General features: G+C 34.4%; 1 protein-coding gene across 6 annotated transcripts in view; it reads left to right on the plus strand.

Moving 5' to 3' along the window:
* Positions 1-13869, plus strand: part of TBC1D32 (TBC1 domain family member 32) — a 201245-nt gene that overhangs the window by 35153 nt on the left and 152223 nt on the right. For all 6 annotated transcript variants that reach the window (XM_078054793.1, XM_036118997.2, XM_078054794.1 and 3 more), the window contains 7 exons: positions 1517-1595; positions 1700-1803; positions 1895-1956; positions 2548-2692; positions 5186-5245; positions 8207-8297; positions 11260-11400. In XM_078054793.1, the coding sequence (XP_077910919.1) occupies positions 1517-1595; positions 1700-1803; positions 1895-1956; positions 2548-2692; positions 5186-5245; positions 8207-8297; positions 11260-11400 (682 nt within the window). The remainder of the gene's footprint in view (positions 1-1516; positions 1596-1699; positions 1804-1894; positions 1957-2547; positions 2693-5185; positions 5246-8206; positions 8298-11259; positions 11401-13869) is intronic.

Below are 13869 nucleotides of genomic sequence, written 5' to 3' on the forward strand. Positions count from 1 at the left end.
TCTTTGCTTCATAGAACTTACATTCTAGTAGAGGAGTCAGTGAACAATTATTAAAGAAAAAAAATCTCAATACATTTATCTGTTGAAAATCGCATTCTTCCATCAATGAAGATATAATTATACTGATAAACAGAAGTGGTTTGGGAACAAGTGGTTTGTTGTTTTTATAAGGGGGGAAATGTGTTCAATTACCTAATATCGGGATGCAGTTCAACCTGACGCCAGATGATGATGTAGACTTCTGTAAAAACTCAATGACCCAGGAACTTCAAAAGGGAAAAAGATATTTCAGGGTCACTTTTAACATTTCAAGGCTTTCTAAAAGGAGATACAGTTGTAAATTTCTCTGTATTTTTTTCTTAACAAAGAAAAGTGGTCAGATAGGTTTCCTTTTATTATTTAAAAAGTTATATAACAACTTTATAAACAGTAAATATCCTAATGGGTCAATATAAGTGGCTTTGTTTAGCCATTATAGATTATTCAGCAAGAATATTGTCAATGTTTAATAAAATGGGAAGAAGTTGTTACAGAGGGGAAATGGTAATAGAACCAATCATTTTGGACTAGAAAATAAGACATGGCATTCTTTTTTGAATTTATGCTTGATCCAGATTCTGAGTTGGATTCTGTTTCTTCATTTCCTATTCTAAAAGACTCTTGCATGTAACTGAGTGAAGCCTATAGTGTTTGAAGAGTGTGACAGATACTTACCAATTGCTGTAACTATAAAAATAAACTTTCCAAAGTATTTAATATCCTGTATTCAGTAAGAATTCCTTCGGGTTATTAGAAATTTTTAGTCATTTGGGTAACCATTTTTTCTAATTATGCTACATTTGATATAGGCAAGTTATTTACCCCCGCCCCAGAGTAGAACACTTGAGGAGATGTTATGTTTTTCTTTAATGGGATATTGAATTTCACGATTAGGATTAATTTCATCACAATATTAAAGTTGGTAAAATTAAAATGGTAGCTGTCATCTGTAAGTACTTACTAGTGCCAAATACTTTTCTAGCTACATCTATTAACATTTAATTCATTTACCTTGTGATAGTTTCTACTTTAGGTTTTAATAATGTAAATTTGGAAGATGTGTTAAATAATACTTTTCTTGGGAATGGGCAAAATATTAGAGTCCTAAATGTCAAATTACTGAAACTACCCATGTAAACAATTTTAAAAAACAACAAATGTTGGATTTGGAAGAGTGGAGTATTTTTTGTTTGTTTGTGTTAACCATTTAGTACTCCTACTTTTCCCTTGATACCTTCACATTGTACCTTCTTCTGTCTATCAAACCTCACTCTCTGCCCTCCCATGTAGTTTTGGTCAATTTTACTTTTTACTGACCAACATAAGATTGTGCTCTTATTTATAAGTACATTCCTACTTAAGTTTTGAATGGATTATTTTGTTTATTTTCTAAGTTTTTCACTATGTGAAAAATAGTTTTTTCATCTCTATTCTATTTTTGTAAGAATCTCTGATGCAAATCTTTTCATTTCCACAGGACCGGATTTTAAAATTCTATGCACAGACGTTTACTCTTTCACCATTACATATGACCAAGGAGATTTATACAAGCTTAGGTATGTTTATTAAATTTTTTTGTGCTTAAGAAAATGGATAGGAAATAACTTTTCAGAAAACACTGTAAATGAATGATATCATATTTTTAAATTTTTCTTTTCAGCTAAATATTTGAAGTTATACTTTCTTTCTAGAGAAAATTATATTCCTACTCTTTCAGCTGGTATAGATATAAGTAATCCTAATGTGATCAGCTTACTTAAAAAGGTATTCACTTGCTATATGCTTTTTTAAAAATTTAAATTGTTCTATATTTAAGAATTCTGATTTTTGAGAACTGTTACGCACTGCTTTTCAGGTTCGTCTTCTAAATGAATATCAGAAAGAGGCTCCATCTTTCTGGATTCGTCACCCAGAAAAGTAAGTCCTCTAATTTATGCTAATATAAAATATAGGGGTGTTACTGTCCCGTGTACATTACAAGGAGAATAGAGACAGTCTTAATTGACTTACGTTTTTGGGAAGGGATTCATAGGTTTATTTAGCTTTTCATGTTTTGTGCTTTCCTACATGAATGGCTCTATGCAAATATCATTTTATATCATTTATTTATCACAACAAAGCAAAATGAAGTTGTTGTAGCCTCCAATTCTTTTATAATTTGTCTGCTAGTTTGGACAAGTTCCTTAAGTGTTCTTTAACCTTTTTCCTTTCAGTTCTAAAATTTTTTTAATAAGGTTGTAAGAGCAACTGTAAATCTAAAAAGGAAAGTTAAGTTTGGAGAGCCAGTGTTGAAGTAGAAAGAACATATGTTTTATAAAAAGCAGGAAGAAATTGGGTGTGAATCCCACCTCTACCATTTGCTGAAACATAAAAAAAAAAAAAGGTTTTTTCTAAAAATTTTCACTTCATTATTCTATAAATATAAAATATATCACTGGTACAGTGGGTGTGTGTATGTGTAATAGCATTTGTTTTTTTTCTAAAACTGTTTCGTTCCCAAACTTTAAGGTATATGGAAGAAATTGTGGAGAATACTTTGTCCTTATTAGCAGTTAAACATGATCAGAGCCATCTTGTCTCACAAAAGATTTTGGATCCAGTTTACTTTTTTGCATTGGTTGATACCAAGGCTGTGTGGTTCAAAAAGTGGATGGTAAGGAAAAATGGAATGTTTTTATACTTTTCAGTGCATTGCTGTATTGTTTCAAAGAATAGCTAACATTCCAGTTTTTACTGTGTGCTAAGAGTTCTAATCACTTTTACATGTTAAACTCATTTAAATCTTACAACAATCTATGAGATAGATGGTATTATTACCCCATTTTACTGATGTGGGAGCTGAGCCATGGAGAAGTAACTTAAGATTGTTTACCTAGTAAGTGACAGAGCCAGAATGGGATTTTAAATGATAATTCATTTGAATCTAGTAAACTGAATGATCTACCCAAAATCTAGTCTTTTTTAGTTTAAAAGCTTCAGATTTTTTAAGTAGGTATGGTAGAATGTGAGTTCAATGTTCATTTTTCTCTGACTTAGGAAGTATGTCTGAAAATATCCTTTCATTTACTTCCTCCTGAACCTGTAGTTTGGAAAATGTTTAATGCCTGAATGCCAGTGATTTCCAGGGGAGCTCATTACTGTTCTGGAACTGAAACTAATTGAAGAGTAAAAGAGATCCTTATGCTGTTCCTCCCTCATCTGCTGTGGAATAAGAGTGGTCTGTGTGGTAGTAGCTGCAGCAGTGCTGGCTTTTATTCTTACATCTTTGTCCCTCTAAAACTGGTCTGCCAGGCATTATGTATTTGCTGCTGTGGGGAAGGGAGAAGGGTGGGGCCATGACTTGGCCATGCAAAGCAGCAACATGTTTATTTACTGCTTGGCACAGTTTGGACATTACCTAGTTTGGCTTATTTTTATTTTTATTTTTGTTATCTAAACTGGATAGTAATGCCTAATTAACCAAAACCCAGTTCTGTCCAGGGTTTAGCCCTTACCTGGCCTATACTGTTTATGTTTGATAAGTGTTTGCTCAGTTTAATTAACTTGAACCCTTTGTTTCTTACATCTGACACTTTCTCCTTAATTTTTAATTATCAAATTATACCTTTATTGTAGAAAACATGCAAAATATTTAAAACCACAAATTAAATTTCTGTAACACAGGTATAACTATCAAGATTTTGGTTATGTAGTTACATTATATACAATTGTAAATTTATCGGTTTAGGTCTTTAACAAATCCTATTCTGTTGGGACGCCTAGGTGGCTTAGTCATTAAGTGTCTGCCTTCTGTTCAGGTCATGATCCCAGGGTCCTGGGATCGAGTCCCACATCAGGCTCTTTGCTCAGTGGGGAGCCTGCTTCTCCATCTGTCTGCTGCTCCCCCTGCTTGTGCTCGTTCTCTCTCTCTCTCTGACAAATAAATAAATAAAATCTTTAAAAGAAAAACAAATCCTATTCTGTTTATAATTTTTTCACTTAACATTTTTTATTGTTAGTACTTGATTCTCAAGAGTATGCAGCAGATCACAGGAAAACTAACCAACAGAAAATTCTTTAAAAAAAAATCAGCTCCTGAGTGTGTTCTAATATTAATGAAAATTCATCACATTCCCTATACTCATCTAAGTCAGAGGTTGGCAGACTTTCTAAAGGGCCAGACAGTAAATTTTTGGTTTTGTGGGTTGTACTGTCTCTGCACCTACTCAATTCTGTTGTAACCCAAAAGCATCCATAGATAATATATAAAACTTTATGTACCAAATCAGGTAGCAGCTGAACTTGGTGTGAGGGATATAGTATAGTGACTGGTCTAAGGCATGCCCAGTGAGGATTTCTTTTCAGAACATGATCAGAAGTTGAATTGTTGGTTACCATTTCTCTTTTAAAACTGAAAAAAGGATTAATGGTTTTTGAAAACATTTTAAACCACTAGGGTTAAAACACACAGGGTTTCTATTAAACCTCAATTAACCAATACCCCATTTAATTAAACTCTATTTCCTAGAATCGTGACAGTTTTTTCCAAGTATAATACTGTTTAATAGTTTTTATTAAGTAAAATGAAGAAGCTATGTTGAAAATTCGTATCTAATTTAGTAATATTGATGTATAGTCTCCCCTTTGTGCAATGCATAAAAAGCATGTTTTAATCCTACTATATTTAGCTCTAAGGAGAGAATTATTTTTTGGCACTTCGAATCACTTAAAATATGTGATTGGCAGAAAATGATTAAGATACTGTTCTTTCAGAACATTTCATGCTTGGCAAACTTCTGCATATGTAGACAGTAGAATATCCTCTTCATTGTGAGGGTTGTGATCTTCTCCTCCCCCACTTTTGTATCTTTCCTTCAGATATGTGTGTTGATAATGGTTTTAAAATAACTTAGCACAGAAACTGGTTGCATTTGAGGGATTGAATATTTTTTCTACTGGTCTGTCAATAAATGATCCGTAGTTTTTTCTTATCATTTGCATTCTGGTGATTGCTATGCTCATAATCCATTGTACATAGAAAAACCTGTTTTGTACTGATTACAATAATTTAAAACTGTTGTTGGTAATTTATGTTATTGGAAATGATGCAGGAAAAATAGACTTTGGTATAGCTTGAATATTAAATATCATTTTCTCCTAATTTTAGCATGCATATTATAGCAGAACTGCAGTACTAAGACTTCTAGAAAAGAAATATAAATCTCTGGTAAGTCTATTTCTGTCCTTATTTTGAGAAATAATATCACAAAAAGATATACAGTGTAATAAGTTGAATGTGCAAAGTTGAGTGATAATTAATCTTGGTTGATGAAACAATCCCCGTTTTATGTGATCTTTTTAAAACTACCATTCTGTGAAATATAAAAGGATATAAGTAGAGACTTAAATTATAGTCAGGATAACAATTAGGAAATCCATAATTACAGAGTAAATTGAGATGCTTAACAAGCTAGTTTGAGATAAGCCCTATTTTTAAGTATTATAACTTAATTCAGGTTGGGTATTTGTAGGGGAGTTAGTTCTGTAAAATATACCCAGGCTTTTGACTGAAGGTTGTATGAAAAACTCAGAATGATAAATGCTTTTGTATTTACAAAAATTAATTCAAGTTACACCAAATATAAACTAATACTGTAAAATACATTAGCAAAATTTTCTACATTTATTGCTATTGGTAGAATAGTATGTACAGGCATTGAAAGGAATTGAAAAGCAATCAAATCTAATAACAATTGACAAACATAAAATGTGAAATTTATTAAAATATTTTTAAAAGTTCTCATATGACTTTGAAATAAGTATGATTTCTGTAGTTAGAATCTTGAGTTTAAAAGGGCAAGTGAAATATTCCTAGAGTTGTGAACTGAGTGCAGTAGAGCATAAAATGAAAGAACAATAATTTTTCTGTGTTTGAGAATCAAGAGCATTGAGTTTCAGAAAGGAGAAGAGAGGAATGTTGAAGAATAGAGTGAGGATTTATTAGTAGAAGTAGTAAGTGTTTGGGGCGCCTGAGTGGCTCAGTCCGTTAAGTGACTGACTCTTGATTTTGGCTCAGGTCATGATCTCCAACAGAGGGAGGCTCCAAGCTCAGCAGGGAGTCTGCTGGAGATTCTCACTCTCTCCCTCTGCCCCTCCCCCTACTTGCAGGGCTGCTCTCTTTCTTTTTATCTCTCTCTCTCAGATAAATCCTAAAAAAGTAGTGTTTAAGAATTTTTAATGAATTGAAATAGTCTTTCCACATCTCATTTCCCTCCCATTCCTATTTTAAATGAAGATTTTTGCCATATGAATATAGACTGATCCTGTCAGAATAGAGGAAGGGGGGAGAAACCCCAGTGATTCACCCTCCCCATGGTCTGTCATACAAATAATTTACTGTTGCTATCACAGGAGCCTGGGTGGAAGTTTTGCAAGTGTTTCTGATAGATTAACTTTTTAAATAAGGAACAAATTTTTAAGAATTAATTATACTATAATCAGTTTTTAGTCTGAAAATAGTTACTTTATTATAAAGAACTTTATATCAAATACGTCCTGTACATAATGGGTCAAACTTGCATGAGATTTCAACTTAAACCTTATTTTCTCTTAAAAAGCTTTCCTAAACTTACAAAATATGAGTGAGTTCATAATAATAGAGGATGGATGGCAACTCAGGTACACTTAATTGCTAACTCCTAAGATGGAGGAAGGGCAGGGGAGGGAAGTTAAAAAAACAGGGTATGTGAAAAACCAAGAGAAAACTTAAATTTTAGCTGTCAATATTTTTTTTAAATGACTTTGCGAGGGCAAGAAAAAGGAAATACACTACATAAAGCCATTTCAGAAGTCATTCCCTTAAGGGTAGATTGGGCAAAGAATGAAGTTGTTTAAATAAAAAGTTAAATATTTATGCTGATAGCCAAAATGCTTTTCAACTAGTTCATGACTTTACAATGCTATGGAAATAAAGCTCTCAGCTTTCTCAGTTCTTAAAAATAGACAGCACGGGGGTGCCTGAGTAGCTCACTCAGTTAGCATCTGCCTTCCGCTCAGGTCATGATCCTAGCATCCTGGGAATGGAGCCCTATATTAGGCTCCCTGCTCAGCAGGGAGTTTGCTTCTCCCTCTGCCCCTCGCCCCCATGCTTGTATACACACTTTCTCTCTCTCAAATAAATAAATAAAATAAATAAATAAAATCTTAAAAAAATTGACAGCAAGCACATAAATTGTGTTGCCTAATGCTACCTACTTAAAATTTCATAAATGTCATAAATGTAATAGAATTGCACATAGTAGCCACTAACCATGTATTAGTTTTAAATTATAATTAAAGAAAATTAAAAATACCCAGTTCCCTCAGTTTCCCTAATTACATTTCAAGTTTTCAGTAGCCACATATAGCTAGTGGCCACTCTGCTGGACAATGCAGACATTCCTCAGTTGCAGAAAATGCTATGAGACTATGCAGAAGCTAGAAGAAACGCTTTAGCAGGTCATCGTGCCAAACCCACTGCCATGATTAAAGCCTTTATGTAAGGAGCTCTAACAAAGCAAAAGACAAATGCATGGAATGGTCTTAAAGTTTCCACTGTACATGCACAAAATCTGATCTTCAATTCTGAAAAGTAGGGATAGAGTTTATATTCATTTTTCCCAAAGTTTCTTTTCAAAAGTTGGGCCACGTATACTTTAAAATTTATACACAAACACACACACACACACACACACACACACACACATCTTTTGATATTTGCATCTACTGAATATATAAAGGAGTTCTCCATAGGGAATAGAAAGCTGATCTAGTTCATATTCTGCTGGCTAGATAGGAAGAAAAGACTCTAAGGCAAGGGAACTGGGGATATTGGCAAGAGAGTTCTTAAAGTCATGGTCACAGAATTTTTGTATCTTTCACTGTAAAGTATGAAGTATGTATCTATTTTTGTCCATTGACACTGACATTATAGCAATATTGTTGGTCCACAAGTATGAATGATGCCATTGTTAAAATATAATTGGGGAGGCTGAGCTTCAGTGGCCTGGAAAAATATTATTTTAAATATTTTTCTTAAATAATTTTTCCAGCATATTTTTAGAACCTTAATTAACTTTTTTTTTTTTTTTTTACTGCTTGAACTTGGGGGCTGTAAATTTCTAGAATTAATAAGTTATTATTTTATTAGATAACTACAGCAGTTCAGCAGTGTGTTCAGTACTTTGAGTTGTGTGAAGCCATGAAAGCCGATGAGATTTTGGGTCATTCAAAGCATTGTGGTAAGTATTGTTTTCCTCTGTTACATACTTTTAAACATGATACCTTTCAGTAACTTAGTTTTTAATGGTCAGTAGCATGGTAAATTAGATCACTTCTGCTAACGTAAAATATTTTCACAAATTTAAAAGACACAGCATGATGATGACTTTAATAACAGCTGTACATTTGAAATTAATGCATTATCATATGGATTGTTACATATGCAGTTCTTCAATTTATACTAGAGTATATGTCCTAGTCTGTTATATTGAGGTAAGATACTGCTCATTCTTTCCTCTGGTATATTAGTCATTTAATTGACCTTTATGCGTTTTAGGAGGAAGAACATTTCTGTAAAACACTGTTTTATTACTGGATACCCCACCCTTTGATTCCTGTCTGCTTATCCTCTTTCTGAGCTAAAATACCCTAGATGTTTCATAATCTGGCCTTAATTACTCTATTGAATCTCAGGAATAAGTAAAGTGGATCTTCTCTTATAGTCAGATTCTGCTATGTACCAATGTCTATACACTTTTGTTAATCTTTTTTCATTCTCTTTTGTCACTTCTCTAAGCAAATAGTAAGTTCTCTGAGAATATGAAGATCTTATTTTTTTTTTATCCTTGGGTAAATTCTTTATCTAATTCAAGCAAGAAAAATGGTCAAAGACCAGTAATTAGTGGGTTTCAAAAGCTAGTGTTTTGTAGTAAAGGGGGAAGTATAGAAGCCAGAATTTATTCAAGAGGAGGAAAAGGATAAGTTTATATAAACTTACCTCATTTATAAATTTATGGATTTTTAAAATTTCTTGATATTAAAATGTTATATCTAGTGATTTTTTTCCTCCCCCTACCATTCTACTAGGACATCATGGCTTTGCTCTCTTCCCTATCTAGTGAAGACCTGGGGTGCTTCATGCTTTTTTTTTTTTAGCCATTTCTTTCAAAATCCTTGCTCTTTCTCTTTCATTTCAGAGTTTCCTGTCTGCAGTTTCTTGTCTTTAGATCAACTCAGTCTTCCATCCTCTCTGGTCTTCAGGAAATTGAGCAGAGAGCATTTGTTATGCATTCAGTGGGCATACTGCTTTTCTAACCATAGCAACTGTGTTGCATCCTCTTAGGTATTTTTTCTTCAGTGTCCACAATAGCTATTGCAAGCTTTTACCAGTCATCAAGGGCCCTGCTTTACCCTGGCTCACTTTTCTTTCAAGAGGAGACTTTGCATCCTACTACACTAAGAAAAGTAGAACTTGGCAGATATGAATTCCCCAAACGTCCTGCTTCTGAGCATACAAATGCATGTTTATATGCCCTTATCAATATCCCTTTTCTTTGGACTGCACTGAATAGGTATTCTTTTCCAGATTGATTTTTTGTTCTTGATTCTGTTCTCCTCTGGTGTTCTTTGGGTTTTGTTTCCATGTTTTAGAACTGGGACATTGCTTCACTTCTTACTGTGTCTCTCTTTCTGTTGGTACTTGCCCTGCATTATCCGAACCTCCTGCAGAGAAGCTTCCCTGCAGAGAATACTCTTTTAAGTATCCTAAATACGCCCAGGGCCCATTTCTTTACCTCCTATTCACTTTTCAACAATGGAAATGAGGCAATTTCTAGTGCTCCATATCTTCCCTTTATCCATTTCCCCTCTTTCTTGTCCTAATTTTATAGCCTTTGCCTCTGTTGACCCTTTCTTCTTCTTGGTACCATTCTTTCTTGGAATTCCTCATTCTCATGTAAGGAATCCTCATTTCACTGGAAAGGCTCTTTTCTTTGTATGTGTGTATTCACAAGGGTGTTGCCTTTTTTTCTCACCTTAGTCTACCTGTTCTCTCTGCGGGAGCCCATTTACTTTCATGGTTTCAAAAACTATATATGTGACTCTGAAATATTTAAGTCTGCCACTTTACTGAATTCCAGATCCATATACCCTTATCATACTTAGAATATCTATCCGGGTGCTCCATGGGCACTTCAATATTAAAATATCAAAGACTGAAATCACTTTATTCTGTATCTAGAGTGGTTTCTCCCTCCTTTCTCCTTTAGAATTACTTAAATTCACTATGTATACAGATGTTGAGGTAGGAACTTGAGAATTTTCTTATTCTTTCACAGTCCCCATGTAGTCCTGTCTAAGGCCTATTGACTTAATTTTCTTCAAGATTTGTCTGTCTTCTCTTCTCCATTCTTGTTGCTGATGCTTTTGCTCATGATTTTTTTTTAGTCTGATTTCAGACCTTTACCTTCTTCCATCTACCTTTTATGCTACCATCAGGGTTAGTTTTTTACGTGCATATTTGATTACTTTCATGCTTACAACACTTTAATATCATTTCAGTCACCTCTATAATAAAATCCATATTCCTTTTGTAGCTTAGTCCTCTGTTATCTGCCCCTAACCCTCAAATTCTGGTCATACCAGACTGCCATACTCTGAATTGGAAGCCCAGTTTCATGCTTCTTACTGGTTTTTGACACCAGCAAATAATTCAAGGTCTTATATCAAACAGGTACTCAGTAGATCTTGAATATATGGATGAATGATATATATTAGGTGTATATATTTTACAGATTCTAATTTCATTTGCTAACATGGTTATAAATACAATCTTTTATAGTATTGACTTTTAATTGGTAGAATTAAACAGTAATATTTTCTATTGACTTCCTCCCTTAACTTATTCTTGAAGTTCCTCTTGATAACAAATGATAATTCTGACAATCTTATGCTGATTGAGAAGGAATACTGTATGCATCTTACACTTCCCTGAGCTTAAATTTTGTGATGAATGGTTTTCCCCAGAGATTTAGGTGTTATAGGATCTTAAGAAAGATAATTAACTTTTTTTTTTTTTTTTTAACACCAACAGAGTCTTCATTATAGACTGCAACCTTGTTTAATGTTTGGAAAGGAATGAAGATAGGTACAATCTAAAATATAATAGCATTAAAATAAATATTTGTTTGCTTCTCTTTTAAGGGAACAAACAGAAAACCTTCTACTACTCAGGACAAGAATTACAATATATTTATTTCATTCACTCACTGTGCCTTTTAGGAAGGTTATTGATCTATACACAAGGCAGACGGCTATTTCCCATAAAGCTGAAGAATAGAAAAGGTAAGTACAATTAGGAGAAGCTTGGTAAGGTTAATGTGCTATGAATTACTAAACTTTGGAGATTTTGCATGGTCTCTTCTAGGATACTTAGTGACATACCTTTAGTCTACTGATGGCTTGTATACCTTGAAGTATTACATTTGCTCTTATCAGTATGTGCTTTTCCCCTACATTCTAGTTTTTTCTATTCATCCAGCCTTTAATGCTTTCCTTATTTCTCCCTGTCTTTCAAAATCCTAGACATACTGAACGATCCAGATCTGGATTCAGAACTAGAAGACCTTGTTTAAATTCTAGTTCCCTTATAAACTGGTTATGACCTTTGGGCAACTCACTTAACCATTGCTTGTTTTTTTAATCTACAAAGATGGAATAATATCAGTGATACTGAGCTCACACAGTTTTTGTGATGATTAGAGATGCGGTTTCAGAATGCTATTTTATAAACTGCAAAGCCCTGTACCATTTGATACATTACTATGTTACCCTAAGTCCTATTTTTAAAGTTCTCCACATCAAACTTCAGCACATGCTATTACTTTTTTGCCTCCCTTAAAACTTTAAGTCTATATAGGACTATAGTCTAGCGACCAGCAAACTTTTTCTGTAATGTCTCTGATAGTAAATATTTTTGGTTTTGTGGGCTACATACTGTCTCTGTTGCATATCCTGAGTATTTGTGTATCCATGTGCTCATGTGTGCAGAAGAGTTATCACAGCAGGCCTGAGACTGCTATCCTTAGGAAAGCCTGCTTGCGAGGTTGCACTAGCTGGCGTCTGGAAACTTGGATTTCTCACTCTTCCCAGAACCGATAAGAGTGGTTCACTGTGCCTACCTAAACTGTCTGTACGCACAATGTAGTTTATACTAAATACTTGCTTTCCTTCTGGGAGTCTGGAATCCTGGTATGTGCTAAGTAGAGTGTGCTTACATTATCAGCCCCCAGTAAAAAGCTTGGGCACTGAATCTCTAAGGAGCTTCTTGGTAGCCAACATTTTACGTGTGTTGTCACAGCTTGTTGCTGGAAGAATTAAGTATATTTTGTGTGACTCCACTGGAAGAGGACCCTTGGACGTTTGCACCTGGACTTCACCTCATACACTTTTGCTTTTTATCTTTTGTTGTGAAATACCATAGCTGGGAGCACAACTGTATGTTGAGTCCTCCTAGTGAACCATTGAATCTGGGTATGGTTTGGGAGACCCTTGACACAGTTTACACACCTTTATTTATTTATTTATTTTTAAAGATTTATTTATGTATTTATTTGTTGGGGGGGGGAGAGGGACACAAGCAGGGGGAGCAACAGGCAGAGAGAGAAGCAGGCTCCCCGCTGAGCAAGGAACCCGATGCGGGGCTAGATCCCAGGACCCCTGGATCATGACCTGAGCCGAAGGCAGATGCTTAACTGACTGAGCCACCCAGGTGCCCCATGTATACCTTTAAAAGCATAAAACAAAACAAAACATTTTTAGCTTACGAGCCTTACAAAATTAGGCCATAATTGCTATAGTTTGCCAATCCTATCATGGAGTATCTTCATTTTGAATACTTTTGTACCGTTTCCTAGTTGTTTTACTTAAGGTTTTCTCCTCAGTTACGCTGGTTGTGAGCTCCTCAACAAAAACTGTTTTATGTACTGATATATCCTGTGGTCATGTAATTCTAGGCATAATGAGCACTTAGAGAATGGACTTTCAAGAAAAGAGCTGCCATTTTATAGGATATTGTTGAACTTTACAGAAATAGAAAGATTAATAAATGCTTATAATGTTACTGCAAGTATTGAACTGAAGTTTATATGTCTATCATCTGTAATTTAGCACTTTATGTTGACTTTTAACATCGACCTTTTGGCCTGACGAATGTCATAGGTCATCTCAAAACTCAGTTTTGAGAGCTTTGTTCTACTATATTAGCATAAGTCAACAGTTACCTCTAAGTTTTACCTGCATTTTCACCAGAATCTTGATGAAAATAGTCTGCAGCAGGGGTTGGTAAATTACAACCCATGGGCCAAATCTGGTACTGTTTTGTATGGCTTGTGAGCTAATTACTAGAAGAAATTATGACTATTTTGTGACATGTGGAATAAAATTAAAATTTTGGTGTATGTAAAATCTTATTGGAAGACCACCATACTTGTCCATTTGCAAATTGTCTATGGCTACTTTACAACATCATAATTGAGTATTTGTAACAGAAACAGTTTGGCCACTGAGCCCAAAATAATTCCTCGAAAAAGTTTGATACCTTTTCTACAGTTCTATATAGATAAGTTGGCTGGAACAATATATGAAGCTGAATTTTATCGTTCCTTAAAAGCTCATGGTCCTAATGAGATTCGAAGATCTTCCTGCTGTAGGTTTATATGAAGTGACGGGTCCGCCATAAGTGGTAAAACTGCACCTGCACATAGGACCTGCTGTGTTGTTGTCCTTGCCACCTTTTAACTTCCCATGTCTAAT

Source organism: Halichoerus grypus, chromosome 9 (genome assembly GCF_964656455.1).
Source record: "Halichoerus grypus chromosome 9, mHalGry1.hap1.1, whole genome shotgun sequence".
Classification (NCBI taxonomy): Eukaryota; Metazoa; Chordata; class Mammalia; order Carnivora; family Phocidae; genus Halichoerus; species Halichoerus grypus.